The 17,895-nt window shown below is 39.3% G+C and overlaps 1 protein-coding gene across 11 annotated transcripts in view; it reads left to right on the top strand.

The window, feature by feature from the left end:
* Positions 1–11,517, top strand: part of SUSD1 (sushi domain containing 1) — a 53,918-nt gene extending 42,401 nt beyond the window's left edge. For 4 of the 11 annotated variants that reach the window (XM_026061562.1, XM_026061564.1, XM_026061563.1 and 1 more), the window contains 3 exons: positions 1,441–1,480; positions 4,093–4,186; positions 7,051–8,177. In XM_026061562.1, coding sequence (XP_025917347.1) covers positions 1,441–1,480; positions 4,093–4,186; positions 7,051–7,189 — 273 coding nt within the window. In that variant the 3' untranslated portion in view covers positions 7,190–8,177. Of the gene's footprint in view, positions 1–1,440; positions 1,481–4,092; positions 4,187–7,050; positions 8,178–10,906 lie in introns of those variants that run through there. The other 7 variants (XR_003252805.1, XR_003252806.1, XR_003252804.1 and 4 more) reach the window with 7 other exon arrangements.
* The last annotated feature ends 6,378 nt before the right edge of the window (positions 11,518–17,895 follow it).

Raw genomic sequence — 17,895 nt, 5'->3', positions numbered from 1 at the left:
CTTTTAAGCGTACAGCTGCRAGAGGGGTTTCTAGCTCCAGTTTAACTACCAGGGAAAAGCAGAATATACAGGCCAAAATAAGGACTTTGAGGTCCATGGACCTTGTCATGCACAAGGGGTACTTGAATATTTGCAGGAGTAATCTGACTGATAACTTTCTGAGAAGGCATGGGGGTTTACTTTTGTTATCAGCTGCTAATTCATCAAAGGGTGTTATAATTTGACTTGGTATCAAGTACAGGCTAGCGTACTTTGCTGGTGAGATCCCTGGGAGGTCTGTAACTTCTTTCTTAGGCAGGGAAGGACTGACTTGCTGCAAACCAGTGCTTGCCAGGGAGGTAGCTGTTCCGAGATAATGGCACTTACACAAGTGACTGCTAGGCTCTGGCATTTGGCTGAGTTTTTAAATTCACTCCTTATTCTTTTTCCTTCCTATCTTAATAAGCTTTCCTTTTTCAGTGTTTTGTATTTTTAAATAGCTAGAAAATTCCATATGAAAGCCTATTTTAAGAAACACTGAGGTTGCATGATTAGGCATGCAGACACACAAAAGGAAGAATATGTATAAAAATGTGGTGTTGTCCTCTTGTGCAAATGGTTCATAACTTAAGTCTTTAATTGCATGAAAACATACCATCATCCAGAGCAGGGTAATACATTTTGTCAAAAGCTTTCACGAGGAATGCATATATATATATTCTGTGAAAGTGTGTGAAAGTCATTTAGCAGGAAGATCCATATAGAAGCACTCCAAAAATAAACTTCCCAGTACTTATACAACGGACAATAGAACTTAGAATAGAACGAGCACGTGCATGTGTTTTTATGTGTATATGACTACGAAAAAAGGGGAAAAAAGGCATACGGACGCCAAGACTTACTGTAGAAAAACAAACTTGTTAAACAGTTCAAAAGAAGAGTCTTGATAAAGATTTGTCTAGTTACTGTGAACATTAACTGCTGTAAGTACTGTATAAAAATACTTTAAAATTAACAGGCACTAAGCATGTAGTCATAACTGCAAAAAACATCGTGCAATGTAGTATCTGAAAACCATGTAATTAAGTACTGTGTTTTAGCATATATATGCTACACAAGAATAGAGTTAATACAGCACATTCAGCCTTGGCATTTCCTAATTTTTAATTTTTTAACCATACAGCTTCAAAGATCCTTTCATGTCACTTACATGCATAGGTTATAGAAAGAAAGGGGGAAAAGAGTAGAGCTAGGCTTTTATCAAAGCCATCTCTCTCATCTTATCTTTATGGTTTATGATCTTCTCAGAAGAGCTAGGTGCTGTTTCTGGGGGTGGGAAGGGAGGAACCATTCTCAATAGTAAAAAAATTCAGTGTTTTGCGGCTGACTGCTTGATGAGGGTGTAAATGATGGTAAATTTCTCTAGTCAGAAATGGTGTTTTTTTATATTTTCATTTTCAGGTGAGAACACAGTCCTGTGCTGTTTGGGCACAAATCAAAAGTAAGTCCATTTTTCCTTCAATGAGAAAACAGAAGTCAAAGCTTGGCTTGGCAGCATCCCAACATAAAACTAATAATTGCTGTGGCTGTTCTTTCATTCACTGTTAGTAATCGGTTCACTTTGAGGATTGTAAAGGTTAGAGGCAGAAGTTTTGCTTTGAACTTCAGTATTTAGAGGACAAAGTTTTAAAATGGATTCACCACCTTGCTTGTAATATTGCTCTTTCTGGGCATCACATCCATTTACAGCACTGGTTTTGTGACYCATCTTCTTCCATATCAAAATAAAAGAGGAAATAAAAGTTTCAGGCGTAAAAGATTTGAAGCACAAAAGGTAAATGTAATTTTAGAAGCTTGTTTTGAAAAATACAGAAGAAAATAGAGAAAAATATCCTTTCCACCATGTTAGAAGAAACCATCTTTACCCATTTCATCTTATTACAGCAAAAGGCAAACATTAGCCTCTCCTGACAAAAAAGTGATACCCTCAGAGTCCCCTACAAACTCTAGATTCTGCTTTTGGGTTGAAAGACCTAATGTGAAACTGTGTTAGGAAATGTGACACTAGGGAGTGAGAATATCTTTGAAAGAGGCGGTGTTTGTGCTGTATCTCCTCCACTACTCAGCAAAAGCCACATCTGACTGGTATTGTTATTGATCTTCCAGGGACAACTGTATCTTTATTTCTAGGTTGTGTACTCACACAACTTGGTTTATTTGCTGCTGCATTTAGAATATCATCTCAGCAGCTTGTTATTATGAGAAACTCTGCTAAGCTCAAAGATTCAATAAGTTTGAGTGCTGTGTTGCTAGTCCAAGGTGGCAAGAGATGTAAAAAAATGCTGGAAGGACAGAAAACTGTCTGCTTCTGAATTTCTCTTTTACCAGCTTCTAGAGCATTGTCAGAGATTGTCTTATGTATAGATGGGTTTTGGGGGAGGGTGAAAAGATGAGCGTTGCAAGAGGAGGGCAGGACAGAACAGGCCTTTGCCTTTGCATGTAAATCTGTTTGCCTTTATATTGGAGAGGCTTCTAGCCAAATGGTGTTCTTGGCTTAAAGAGACTTCTACAACTGGAGAGGCTGAGAGTATTTTTGGCTCACCAAATCCTTTAAGGAATATTACTTAATTCCACTTGGGTGAAGGACAGGTCTATAAATTAAATCTAAAGCCAGCTGCGCTGCTTCAGATGCCCTTTAGACAGCACTTCACATTGCTGGATAAATCGTTGTAAAAAGTGGTAGGGTGGTGTTACAAGTGTGCTTCCTTCTGTCATTAATGGTTGCCTGAATAGAATGAATTTGAGGGTATTTCAGAAAATATATTCTACAACATGTGGGGAAGGCACTTCTGTAGTTTTTAGGGGGGGCTGACACCTGTTGTAGACATTTTTATTTTACATATGGCAACTAGTGTTGTGGTGATGTTAGGACAGGTGTCTCTTAGTTTAACTTTTTCCAAAACTGGACATGCTTGGAAATTAAACACATTTTCCTCATGAGGTCCCTATCTGAAATTCTTTCTTTTGCAAGCCAGGTTCAGGAAGTGCTACATCAATACATGTCTTGCTACACTAGCAGAGTTAGGCAAACTTTTAAAGTTCTCCTAATTCCTTTATTATTATTCGCCTGTATGTTTTTTGTGCTTCAAACCAACTGTTGAGAGCGTTATGGGTAAAAGCCTAGCCTGCTCCTTGTGCCTGCACCTTCAGATGAGCCAAAAAAAGACACTTCCACTTATATAATAGAGATTGCTTCCCTGATATCTGGGCATTTGGGTTCTCTTCATTGACATATGCAATAATTTCACTGAATAAGGAAGTTGCATTTTTTGCAATAAATTAAACTTCTGCTAAAGAATTAAATACTCACATGTGCAAGATTTAACAGGAAGCAAAAGTGTGGAATCTTACAGGAATAAGATCCAGTGGCCCAGATGTCGGTGAGAAATCCAGAAAGAAAGGGGTAACTTTCACCTGCTACTGAAAATGGGATAGAGGTAGATGGAGGGGATCAAGTTGTTGTTTGCTCAGGTTGTCTTCACAGGTAGTTCTTAATAATTCTGGTGTTGACCTTAAATCAGTATAAGCCTTCTGTTCTGTCCTAGGTGGCTTCGGTCATGGTGGGCTTGGGTAAGACTATAATGGCCAAGTTTATTTCTATTTTTTCACTGAAAAAAAAAAAAAAAAAAGAGAATGGGGAAAGAAAATAATACCTGAATTGCAAAATGTTGAAAGAGAATCATTGAGCCATTTAATAAAGCATTAGGATTTTCTGGCAGCAGAGACCACCTTGGCATGTGACTGGGACTGAAATTGCCAGTGGTGAGCAGGGAAAATGTTGATATTGAGTATCAGAAATTAAAAGGAAAAAAACAGGAAAGGTGAGGGATGGAGAAGTGTAATCACTACTGAGAAATACACCATTTAATCATACTTCCTCAGTTGGCCACTGACTACTGAATAGTCAGATCCATTACTGCTTGATTGAGCAGTAAGTCTAGTCTATGAGTTTTCTTAGAATTATTTAGCTTGTAACTATTTTTTTAATCAGTCAATCCCCACACTGAAACTACACCATTTGTTCACTTAAATTGTTTGATATTTTCCTTTCAGATTTATCGCCCACTCTGCAATACATGACTGCTGTTGGATTAGGGTCGGTTGCTGCTGTCTGCCTTATACTGTTCCTTTCTTTCTCAGCAGCACGGTATGTATAGTTTATTGTTAACTCCAATTTTGTAGTTGTCCTGCTCAAGGCTTATATGTTTTGCTTTTCGGTCCTTCTCTCTCAGCTTTTAGTCTTTCTCACCAACCTGCTTGCTTAAGGCCTCCTGGGTGGTTAGAAACTTCATCAATAGTTCATCGGTAGCCACCTCCTCTGGAATTTAGTCCATTGCATGAATTGATGCCCTCTTTATCTTTTCAATCAGTGGGGGAACATCTGAAAAATAAGGGGCATACCTTAATAACTGAGGGATCCAGAGAGCGATTAGTGCCAGGAATTTAGTTCAGAGATGTTTTGATTTAATGGTAACTAAATAAAGGATGTTTATACAGGATGCTACTGTAAAAGTAAAGTCATGCCAAAGAAATGTTGCTCTGCTTTTCTTATTTATGGAACAATTTCCAGACTTCCCAACTTTATTCAAAAGGTCTAAAAATATAGTTTTTCAAAAGAAGCTATCTTTAAAAAAAGGCTACAATAAAAATGTGCTAGAAATCTTAAAGTAATTGATTGCTTTGTGTTTCATGGTCCTTCATGTAGGGGCAATAACTTTATAACTTTCCTTCTTTCAAAGGCAAAACAAGTATGTGCCTTTCAGTAATTGTTTACATCTATGTATGTGTAAAATTTCTTGACCGAAAAAAACCACCGTTGTCATTCCTTTAAATATGTTTGTCTCTAAGAAAACTGTTCTCCTGATTTATGTCCCTCATGAGATCAGGAGCCCACAGCTTGGGGGCCATGAAGTATCAAGCATTGATCAGCTAAGCTGATTATTTGGCATTCAGAAGGAGAATGGCATGCAGAAGAAGCTTTTCCTTATAAAGGCTAGAGAAAGTGGGATTATTTGTGGTTGTCTAAATTTTAATTCAATTCTTAAAATGTAAATCCCAAAATAAAACCTCCACAGTTTCTTTCTTTTCTTTGAGTAATTACTCAGGAAAGGGATCTCAGATTTCCTTTGGCAATCGGATACAGTCATCAACTGGTGCTTGCAATCTTGATTGCTTTTATTTTTTGGGATAGGTTGTCAGAATCAGCTTTTGACATTCAAGATGGAGGGGGCTGGAACTATGCTAGTGTCTTAACTAGCAGATCCTGGCAGATGGTTTATTGCAGCAGAAGGCGCATTGCTAGGCTGCTGTGGTCTGAAAAACTCCTCAGTTATCTCAGTTTCTGTGGCAAAAATGGGACAAAGGGATATGAATATTCTTTAAAACTGTGTGCAAGCAATTAGCCTCAGGGAGGGAGGAGAACTTTTTAAGATAAAAGACAGTACTGGAAGAATCTCATATGAGTATGAACCAGTCATGAATGAGTGTAGAGGAATTAAGGTCCTGATCTTCCATTTCAGTTTTCCTTTAAAAATAGTGGGAGTTAAATCCTCAAGTAGTGTCCCTAGGAAGCTGAGTACATTTTGACAGGGATCATGCTGTAATGTCATGCAATATTATGGACTGGGACTTGATAACTCAGCAGGTATCTTGTAGGCCCATGTTGCCATGTGTAGAGAAACACCTAAATGCATTCTCCTGCTTTAGAGGGGATCAGACAGAATCCCTGGCAGAAATTAAAGCTTCCCCACCCCCTGTGGGAGCCAGAGGATGGAAAATCCAGGTGTCATGTGAGATATGACCATTCCCAATGCTCAGAAGAAATTGCTGTAATGTTCATAAGTAACAAAATACTCTTTTATTTTTAAATAAGCATCATTTGAATCCATTTCTGAATAAGAATGTAATTTGAAAAACATGTGAAGTCAGCCTTGTGCCCTGTCCAGTTGTTTTAAGGCCATGGTCTAGTCTGAGCACTGTACTCCAAGAAAGATGTGGCCCAGTGAGAGAGAGAGACAGACAGACAGACAAACTCAGCAAGAGAGACCAGAGATCCGTCCGATCCGACCTGTGGGTAGGGTAATCTAGAGCTGCTTAGCCAAGAGGAGAAGAGACTGCCGAGGAGTATGATACAAATAAATACACAAAAGGCCATTACAGAAAGACCAGCCGGTCCATGGTGAACAAGAGCATGGGCGGCAGCGCTTCTGAATGTGAGACAGGGAAGCACTGGACTAAGCCGCTGTGGAACCCTGGTGTCTGGCTGGTCTGTAGGATCAGGTTAAACAAACACCTCTCGGGAACGACCCAGCTGCAGCTGATCTTGCCGTGGGATCAGGTGAATGGTCTCAGATTATTTCTTGAGGTCCCGTTAAGCCCTGTGGTTCTGTAGTTTCTGTCACAAAGGACCACTGTATTCGCGTGCTTACCAGCTTGCCGCRTGTCTGCTGCATCAAGGGTTATGTTATCTCAGAGGGCCAGGTTGTGGTTCCTACTAGCATACTTACTGACAGCAGTCTTAACTGTTCCTCGGCGAATGCAAGTCGACACTGGATTCACAAAGCACAGAGCCTGGCTGCTTATGTCCGTAGGTTTTTTTTATTATTTTTCGTTTACAAAATGCATTAACACTAAGGTGCCTTGTCACACATCCACCTTGCTTCATTCCACCTGAACTTTCACTTCCTTCTGTATGTGTTGCCCATCCAGATATAGAAGCATAGTGCCAAAACTTTCTCATTCTGGATATGTTCACTGGACACAAGTGTTGTCATGGACCTGACCTAGGTTAACCTGTCAGTAATCTGACACTCTGGGAATGCTTCCTACTTATAACTCACCAGCTGTGTTGTTCAGCATTTATACCAGCACCTCAGGTCTTCARAAAACCTTAGAAACTCTCCCATTTGTCCCATCAGCATGAATGATGCACAACCTCTGTCTGTTTTGTGCTTGCGTCTTGAATGTTTTAGAAGTATTCTTTTTTAACTGGAATTTTTTCCCTTTCCCCAGCTCCTATCTGGACAGCACAGTGCACTGCCCGCCTGCTGCTTTAGCCTGTGAGGCTGTACATTTATCTGCTGCCACAGACATGACACAAGCAGGGATCGCCTCATCATTTCTAGAGAACGAAAATGTGTCTCCTCTCTAATGTGCTATTCCCCCAAGTCAGCACAGAGAAAATCCAGTCTCCTTTCCAAAGCCAGCATATGTCGGATATAGATGGACCTGCACAGCACGCATGTACTACAGTATGGGCAACTGAAATGCATTTGTACTAGCAGAGAGATGTTTATGTCTCCCCTTGTTTCCAGATGGTATGGTATGTAAAGGAGAACATTCCCTGACAAACAGGTGTTTATCAGACCTCAGCATGCATCCTGTGCTTTGGCTGCAGGCTTTAGCTATTCTGTCAGGGATGCCTGATATGAGTACCTCTGTTGTACTTTATTTCATAAATAATCCCTTTATCCCACTGATATTGTCTTATGATCAACTGCTATTTTAGATTCCTTAGSATATACAAACTGGCCCATTGTGAGAGAAAACACAAATCACCCCTTCTATCTGAAAAATGCCTGTTGTATATCCAAGTGTAAAGGTAAATAACTTTCATCATTCACTTAAGAGTAATGCTACTTCAGTAACGAGTATAGAGTTGTTAGCCATGAAACTGTCACATTTAAACAGTGTCACCAGCAGATGTGTTCCAGAGATACTGCAATCGTTGCTCATAGCGATTAGCAAGAATTGTGAATAATACACCAATTTGTAAAACTGCGGTTTGCCAAAAAGCTGAGGAGCTTTCATGGCTTGTGAAACTATTTTAAATAAGGAGCTACCTGTCTTAAGTGCAGTTTTCTTAATCTGTGTTTTAAAATTAAAGCTGAGTAAAGCCATTAAAATCATTGGTTGTTTAACAAGCTGGTGTGTAACATTAGATTCACTTACTAAAACACAATTAGCAAATTTCCTATGGCATTCTCCCAGTTAACATTTTTTTTTCCTTCTGTAAGAAAGTATCAAGTGCCTATGATTACTTCTGCTCCTGTTCAGAAGTTGCTTCGAGATTAAAATATTAGAAAAATCATTCTGTTAACAGGTGAAATAAAGAAGGAGGAGTTTGGGGTTTTAGTCAATTTTGTTATTTTTTTTCCAAGCTGTGTTTTCTATTTCATCGCTTGGGATATATGATATCCCTTTTCGGAGTTTTAAATGTTTCTGATTGCTGTTGGCTTTTTAATTTTAGATGTGCTGTCTGGGTTGTGCAATTCCCTTTTTGGTGTTTGAAAGGAATATTTTAAAGTGCAACACAAAACAGACTTGATAGCTGGCAACTATTAGCAGAGACAGATTACAATCAAATTTACATGAGAGAGCTTTTAACCACTGCATCTACCTGAGGGTGCCTTTTTTCACATCCAAACAGTAGTAATATTTGATATCACTTCTGTTATCCAGTATTTCCAGTGCTTACAAAATCTGCCCTTCAAATTAGCAAGCCTTTAGTAGTCAACAGTTGAGTAAGAACGTCTTCATCTACATTAGTGATTAAGAGCTGGTAATTTTTTCCTTCACTGATTAAGACCAGAATGACTTAACTGTTCATATTGGGTTATTGTCACAGTTTTGGAGTTTCTCCTATAATAGCATTTATTCTCACCCAATTCTCTTCTTAATTCTCTTCCTCAGTGGAATAGATCCCTAGGGTTTGATGTAGTTATGCAGACTGCACTACCTCATTCTGCTTTATTCTCCTGCTGCTCTTATCCTGTGAGAGCTTATAAGCAGCCGTTCCTAAATAAGTGAGAGTTGAAGGCAGAGAAAATGATTTAAAGATACATGCCTTCCTCTGTGGAAGTAAACTACTTGCACCTTTACTAACACCAGCAGTTACATTACATTATGCAGGACCAGGAATATAAAGTCCATCTTACCAATGGGTATGGCTGGAGAGTTGTGGGTCTTCATGTAACGTTGGACAAGTCACTTCTTTGGTGTGTGCATCTTCTCTACTTACCTTTTCTTTTCATAATGTAAACTTTTCAAAGAAGAATTTCTTTCTTACTGAACATCCACGCTTCTGCTAGGACTTAGGTAATGTATTTAACAGCTCCTTTGGGCATCTCTGCACAGCAGAAGGGTGCAGCATATTAATCCAGGAATGGATTTAAAAGGGAAAAGCAATGAGGCAGGACTCCCTACCATCATAAGCTCTCCAGGACAGCTACAGTCCTGGAAGTTTCTCTCTTTCTCTCTGCCTTCCTTTTCACCCTTGGCAGACCTGTCTCTGGCTGTAGCCTGTCTTCTTCATCTGTCATGCACTTACCTTCTTCTATCTACGCCTGCTTCAGTTTAATGAGAGAAGCATGGGGACAAAATTATTTAGCCTTGTCCTCTTTGGATAATTCTGCAAATGTTAAGGCTTCTGTTTTGTCAGAGCCTGTCTCTTTCACAAATGTTGCTCAGTTGCTCCCAAGCTTTCCAAAGCTTTTTTTTTTTCCTCCCATTTTTTTCTTTTTTTTAGGACAAGGAAAAAGATTTAAATAGCATGAAATTAAAAGATGGTTAGAATAGAAGCGGATTCTTAAAACTTTACTCAGAACAACTACTACTGGACAAAAGAACCACAAGGAATTACAATGGACATACTTTTATTGGTTACAAAAAGAGGTTTCTACAATGGAATGAATCTGGTTTAAAAACACGGCTAATGAAGGCCGGTTCTCTTACATGTCCATTAGGAGGAAGTATGCCATTATGCTAGAAAGGGTGTCATGCAAATGTGACCTTTGCAACTTCTGATTAGTTAGCTAGCTTACAAAAATATTTGGTTTTGAGAAGACAGCTCTAAATAGTCTCACTTGGAACGGGGCTGTGGAGTTAAGAATGTGTATGTAACAGTACTTTTATTACTCAGATTTATGATCTTTATTCACGAGTTAATGGAATGATCTGGCAGCTCTGTATTTTACCGTGTAGCATCTTACCAATCTATCTGTATCGCTGACGTAATGGTGCCCTCATATGCCTTAAATTACAGGGATTCTAGAAACGTTTTGAATGATCCTTCACTGCTCTTCCTTTGATTAACAATAAAATTATCTCCCCCCCGCCACACACTGTTTTTTGCTCTGCTSTCTAGAATATATGTTCCATTCCCAGACCAAATAAGGCCAACTGAGTTGACCAAGTGAAGCTGCCCTGATTTTACTGCTGATGTGTAGCAGTTCCTGGTGCTATGCTGAGGGAGTGCTATATTGAGAAATTGTTTGGTTTACATGCATAGCTATGTTTGCAGTATCTCAGAAGTGTTTTTCCTCTGTAGAGAAACCAGCAAATTGTTATCCTTGCATAAACAATTCTGTGTAAGCTTAAGTTAAACTTTTTTTTATCTTTTCTTTTGTACTAGAGAAGTAGCATGCAGGTTGTTGTAAAAATTCACTATTTATACAAGTGATGATATGTCAGATGAAAAACTTGTTGTAAGATATGCTTCCTGCTACATGTCGCTGACAGGTCCTTTAAATCTTGCTTGGGATTTCTTTACTCTGGGTATAATAGAGGCAGCCAACAAACCATCCTTTTTTTGTTTGTTTGTTTTAGTATTGATAGCCCCTATCAATTGTATTTTAGGAACAGGTATTTGATATAGTTTCCTAAATTATCTTTGGCCACTTGAGTTCTTAGGAAAGTAAGTTTAGATCTGAAGAAAGGTTTGAAAGCACACCTTCCCTGAACCTCAGAAATTAGTAAGCTACTATCTGCTGCGTGCAAGTAGAGGGCCAGCTATATGCACCCATATGCTCCTTATTTCTGCATGTGGTCTCAGATTTAACTGTTTTCAGTCACCGTTCTTGTTTCTCAGGTCTTCTGCCRTTCTGCACAGAGCCATCTCATATTCAGTAAAACTCAGCCAGAGGCCGGTGTGAGCTGGCAGACCCGTGATCTCCAGCCCAGATGTAAGCGTTTCTTTTCCTAGTGACAGCATGCTAGGAAATTATGAAAGTCACCCTGCCAGGCCGCTTCTGATAAACCCAACAGTTGTGTAACTTTCAGGGACAGAGTTGGTGCCTTTGGATGGCAATCTCAGCAGAGCCTGTGAAATTAGCTGGTGATCTCAGTGCTGAGCTCCAGTGGAAAGGAGAAGGTGTCGGCGCTGGTAAATCACCTCCACGACTGGAGCTCCTGGCAGCAAGAGAAATGACTCTGTGGATGCACAGACACACGTTCATCTTGGCTCCGACAACGCTGCGGTCTGAGAAGTCAGAAGGTGATGATAGTACGTGTGGCATGGCTATTATGGAGCTGTTTCCATTCTGAGGCTAACTAAAATGGCACCTTTACACATGGAAAAATGGAGACTTCCTCTGAAGTTCTGTTTTGTTTTGTTTTTTTCCAAATGCTTGTGTTTGTTTTCCAGAAATGCTGCTTTTGTTCCAGTAGTCTCTCAGCTGAATAAAGACTGATGATTTATTAGGGTTTTCTCACACTGAGGCAGCACAATTTGCACATGTCAGTTGCAGTTCATGTTTTATGTTCCCTGGTGTCCTTACTGGAACACCGCAGTCCAAAAAACGAGAGGGAGACGCACACAGAGACAGAAAGAGACAGACAGAGAGAGATGTTCTGTCATTCCCATTTTAGTTTAAAAGTACATGAAAATACAGCCATAATTTCACCGCATAGGTAGGAAAGCTGAGTTTCTGACCCCTAGAGTATAAAAAATCTGAACAGACTTGGGAGCAACAGAGAAATGAATAAAGCAATAAAGCCACAGATGCTCATTTCACTACCCAGTAGAAGGTATTTCCCAAAGGCCCAGATCTCACTGACTTTATTCTGTACCTTGGGGGATTTCTCAGCAGCTTTTAGTCCTGAATGTTTTAGTTTCACTTTGATTTTGATGGCAGTTCATATAAAAGTTTCCCCTGCAGCCATCCTGGGAGAGGGGAAGAGAAAGCCGAATGGACTGGCGTACTCTGTTAAGTATGTTCCAAGCTAATGGGCACAAATTGGCTGTCCCAATACACTGGATAAAGCCGTAGGTAACCAGAAAGCAGGGCTGGTACCAGCCAGTTCTCAGCTTTCCCTTCTCACTGTGTGAAACAACCTTGCTCTGTTTGCCTGTTGGCTGATGAAGATTTTAGGAAGTTCCATCATGCTTCACACTGCTGTGAGCACTGACTCACTCTATATATTTTAATTCCAGATGAAGACTTGGCCAGTCCATTCATATCACCTGGAATATTCATTAAGATGCAAAAGCAAAGCCAGGTGAATGTGAAATGCCAAATGAGTAGCAATTACAAATATCTGCTAAGAGGCAGGAAAATAGTGCTTCAGCAGTTTTGCATTTTTGCAGTATACCGGTCTCCTACAGGCAAATGAATGGAACGGTCTTTTATGTGATTAAGCAGTACATACCAGCATGGTGATTTGAGTGTTGTGTGGCTAAATGAAATCTGTCTCTATCCAGTTCTTTTAAATACTCCCCTATTCCCTTTATTCTGCATGGCTTTAATCTGACAGGTGTACCATAAAATGGGTACAAAATCAGGCATACATCCTGATATTCTGAGGAATTCAATTTTCTGTCCCAGCTTTTCATGTCTTTAGCTTCCCCTGAAACTATGAAATTATCCAGATTCTCAGTCGGTGTCATTCAGCACTGTTCCTTCTAAAGTTAGTGGAATGATGTGTATTTGCATTAGTTTAGAACCTGCTTTTATGTTTTAATTCGAGACAGAGGAGACCAGGGAGACAAATACACTGTCCATTTTCATGAGGAGACTGAAAACAGTAGCTGTAAGAATGTTTCCTAGTACGGTCACAGCAGTTTTCAGAGAATCTTTAGCAATACTATTATTAAACAGGAAGTCGGTGTGAGGTAAGGTAGATGGGGATTTCCAGCCTTATGACTCCTCTCTGTACCTAATCTCTGCTTTTCTTTGTTGTTCGAATATGCAATTTCATCTTTCATTCTTTTCCTTCTTAAAAGCTTATTCCACTGATCCATCAAACAGTGTTTAAAATTAAATAGTATTGCTTGAGTTAGTTGAAGATCCTGCTGATCTGTTATACTTTCTGCTTGGACTCCTGGGAGGTCCTTGGAGAAYCAAGGACTTTCTTCATCCTGCATCCCTGCCAATAATTACTGCAGCAGGGTTGATTCATATTTTTCAAACAGGCCAGACTGCTTAAGCACGTTTTCATGTATTGGCTTTGTGCATTTTGCAATGAAAAGCTATGCTGTCTCTGACAGGAGTAACAAGTATTTCATAGTCCAATAATGTAACTTACTACAAGGACCAATTCTAGCTTTGCTCAGGTTCACCCTCCAAAACAAAAGACAGAGTTTATATATTGAAAAGGGTATTGCATTCAGAGTTACAAGGTAAGACTTAAATGACAGTCATTTTGGAATCACAAGGGTGATAAATCAGAATACTTGGTAGAGAGTCCTTCAACAAGCAGCAATGCTGTCTTAATATGAGAAGTGATTCAATTTAATCCCACTTAGATGTTATTCTGTTTTCCATTTATCCATAAACATGTGCCAGCTGCTGATAGTAAATCAGTATAGTAGTGAAATATTTTTGCCTACAGGCTTTTTATTTGCTACCTGGAATTTCCCTCCCCCTATATTTTCCTTTTAAGTCTGCCATTGGTATTGATTAATTGCTTCCTGTGTTTATCTGCATCCTAAAATGCTCTTTCTATATGGGTAAAAGCTCTGTATTCAGGATTTGCTTCTCCATAGGAATAATGCCCAGGTGCAAATTATTTGAAATGCTTTGGCACAAGGTGTGCAACCAGAGATACCTAAAAAAGACTTTATTTTACAAAAACACTGACCCTCCATTCTCTGAAAATCAGGTGCCTTTTTTAAAGATTTCCGAATTCTCAAGTCTTTTTTGAAAATGCTGTATCTGAATTCTAAGAACTTTGGAGTGCTTATTCTGAACTTTATTTCCATATTCCTTTCATGGTTAAGGCGTACTTTGCTGTGGGTAGCATGTGAGTAAAGATTTCTACTGTTGGGATCAGTTCATCTGAGTTCATTTATRTTAGATGAATGGTTCTTTCTGCATTACGTATTCTTTCTTACTTACTTACTTACTGTTTTCTAAAGAAACAAGCCTAATACAGTCTAACCGTCTCTCTGTTTCCCCATAATGATGTTTATCCCATAAGCATTTTTGAGGAAATCCTAGAGCAGCAGGAATCACAAAGTCATCATGTTGTGCTTTTGGTGAAAATTGGCGGCTGAGAGGGGCTTGAATCTAGCCTCTGTTGTTATCAGCCACCAGAGAATCCACACAACTCTGCTATGAATGCTCCATCCATACATTAGGAAGCATACAATAGGAATGGAGTTAGGAAACATACAATATTAAGGAACCCAATACACAGTCACTTCCCTCTGTCTCTCCTGCATGCAAACAGCAATGAAAATATTGTATTGCCTTTCTTAGTACATGAATATTCTCCTGTATCTGCTAAGGGTTGAGCTCATTTAACAGCAATGCTCAGGTTCAGTTAGAGTTCTAGTCAATCATGAGATACAAATCCAAGGAAAACCAGGTTTGGCTGGGCCTGGTGTTCACAGATCAGCTTGTTACCTGAACTACTTCAGCATTCCTGCAGGCTGTCCTCTGCAGGTAGGTTAGTTAAAACTGCTATAGAGCAGTGGGGTTTTTTTAATATGCATTTGCAGTCTGTTCATTCTTAAAACCTGTTGTGAGCATCTGAAAATCAGCAGAGCTGAAGCTGGCTGTCATAGAGAATCACAGAAGCATTTTTCACTGGGAAGGAGCAGTGACATTCTCTGAACCCAGCTCTCTCAATTAGCAGAAAAAGTAAATGCAAGTGCAGGCTTTCGTTAAGTATATCTTATTTGATAGCTGCAGGTCCGGAATGACAAAATGTCAGCAGAAGTGGGAGATTACAGGCAGACTTGGGCTTTCTCCAAGGGATGTGTTTTCCCAGTACTTTGGTGCCCTGGGGAAAAGAGAGCAGAGCACAAACAATACCCAGTGAACTTGGTATGCAGTAGTCTGTGGAGTGCACAGAAAAAGATTTATAAACCAATTCTCTTCTTTTTCATATGAATAGAAGAAGCAGATAGGTTATGTAGTTACACTTTAATGTGCTGATCAGTGTTGTAGATTACTAAATATAAAGCAAGATAGTGGTTAGATTCATTAGGTTAAGAAAAGCCTTTGAGTCTCAGACTTTTACAATTGGATTTTAAAGGTGACCTGCAAAACCATTCTCTTCATGTCACATTCAGACTCTTGCACATTTATGTCTTTCCAGGAACAGTGCTGAGTCTGCAGGTAGCCACTTCTAAGGCTCTGTATCAAAGGYTGCTGATTAGAGGTCCTTGCGTGTGCTTGCCTCAATTTATTACTATTTTTGTGGCTTGCAATTTATATTCTAATTCTGCCGTTGTTGCCTGGCTCCAGCAAAAATCTGCTGCTTTTTCCTGAGAAATGAGTAATCTGGGTGAAATCTACACTTCAGTCTTAGCATTCCTCAAAGAGGAGGTTCCTCTCACAGCTGTAGGAATCTGGCCACTGGCTTTTAGGAAATCACAGGCTACAGATACAAGTCTTGAAATTGCAGAAGCAGCAGGTTTCTTTCCAGCCATCCCTGAGCAAGAAATCACTATAATCAGTTCTTGTTTTTCCAAGTAAACAAGCAGCTTTCAGAACCGATATAAATCCTTTCTCTTCCTGCCCTTGACATCCTTAAGCAAACATACTGTTCTTAGACTTTCGTTTTGTTACCTTTTTATCTTGCACTTATTTTCTCTTACATTCTATATTTATTTCCCTTTGTCTTTTCCCCAGTGGAGTCAACGTCCTGTGGGAACCTACGACTGCAGTTTTTCCTCTTTGTCCGGGAGAGAGTAAAAGTCTTTTCTTGTTGGAGAAACAAACCTTCCATCAGTTAAACACCAGGCACTAGGAAATACATTGTATTTAAAATGTCTTCCAGCCCAAGGWAGAGATGAGGATTTCAGACTTTCCTACTCTGACTTTTGCTCTTTTACTATGTTCCTCTCAGATTTCAAATCAAGACAGAAAAGGCGCATGAGTACACTTTAAATTTAGAACTTTCTGTCAATCAGCAGGAAAATCTGGGAGAAAAAAAGTGCTCGTTAGCATTATATTATTTAAATCCTTATCTTAGACTCTGACACCAATAAAACTTTGCTGATTCTTCATGAGAAATGACTGATCTAAGAAAAATCCTAGGAAGATTTTGTATTAAAAAAGTACRGTGAAGAGGCAGAGTGTCCCAGACTTTTGGGGAACCCCTTCCTGCTGCCAGTTTTTGGATCTGCCTTTTCCTTGGTTCCCTGCAGACTGCAGGAGCGGTTAAAGGTGCCATGACTGGCTCAGGGAGAGACTTTGCCTCCCAATTTCTTCAGATATCTTTACAAAGTTCTCTACCTTTTCTTCTTCCCTCCCCTTGAAAACAAAATTGGAACACCTGATTAAGAAGGAAAAGGATAAGGCTGACACAATCTTAACAAACTGCTGAAGTAAACCAGGGTTAGCACCAAAACGCTGACCGTAGGTTGTATTTGGGGGGTAAGTCTGGGGAAAGTACCCTCAGCAAAAGGAAAATCATTTTGTTTTCGAAATGGGAATTTCATGCATGTCTGTGGTCAGGGTTTGCTCATTTGTTTATGCTGCTCTGAACGACTGGGATACTGACAGCCCTTTGGATTCATGTATGGAGGTATTTATTTGAATAATGTGGAGAAAAACTGTTTTGTCAGGGGTTTTCAAAAATTCGATAAAAATTTTTGTTTTAAAAGCATTAATAAATCACCTATTTTTCTAAAAGAGAAGTAAAAAGAAGTATTGATGAGCTGTATTGTTAGGCATTTTTCTTCTGCATTCATTTCTTTCTTTATTTTGAAACAGCTTCTTCTCCTTCATATTTAGGAAAAACCTTGTCAATACCGAGTGTTCTTTCTTCCCTTTGTACAACAAAACTGCTTTTGCAATGTTTCCTCTGCTGATTAGCTGTGGTTAATTATTTTAGAGTGCATATCACTGGGATGAAGAACCCTGTCTCTGATTCTGAATAGAGGTAATCATCTCACTCCCACACCTGTCAGTCCATCCCTGCCTTCATTACCTGGTCTTTGTGCAGCATCTTTTGCCTGAAGAACTCAAAACAYTTTACTGGGGGGAGGAAGCAAGTGTTTAGAACTGAGACGTTAGGAGTTGTACTGGTTGCCACAGAGWGGACCAGTAAAAACATAAAACAAGAACTGCTAGACTCTCAGCTTTATGTCGTGATTACACTGATTTAGACAATGCTATCCCTTTATCTTCTGATAACAGCCTTTTATGGCTCAGAAGCTTCTTCTGCCACACATGGCTGTTTGTGATCAAGACTTGCTTTTCAGTAGTCTCATACAGATTGTTATTACATTACTTCAGTGAACAAGAAGGTTACATACTGTGCTTGCTAATATAGGGCTATTTTTAGCCACCCTAGTGCTCATGATTATAACAATATATTTTGAGAGTGGGTGGAAAATTACAATATTCCATACTGTAGTAATTTGTGCACTATTTAGTTTAAACTGTTTGGTGAAAATGGTCTATATAAATGTTGCAGTAAAGGTCATTACATCTGTGAAAAAAAAACACTTAAATACTGTATATATCCTGTAGCTGTGTGCCTGCAATTAGTTCTGTGCAAGAGGAGGAGAAAACAGGCCTCTAACAGACCCATTAGCTTACTTRCCTAAAGAAACTACCATTAGAAAAAACTATTTCCATTTTATAATGTGGTGTCAACGCCAAGCAGTGTTAACAGTATAGT

The sequence above is a fragment of the Apteryx rowi genome, unplaced genomic scaffold (assembly GCF_003343035.1).
Source record: "Apteryx rowi isolate R43461 unplaced genomic scaffold, aptRow1 scaffold_182, whole genome shotgun sequence".
In the NCBI taxonomy this organism is placed as follows: Eukaryota; Metazoa; Chordata; class Aves; order Apterygiformes; family Apterygidae; genus Apteryx; species Apteryx rowi.
This window is presented reverse-complemented; position numbering and strand designations above follow the sequence as displayed.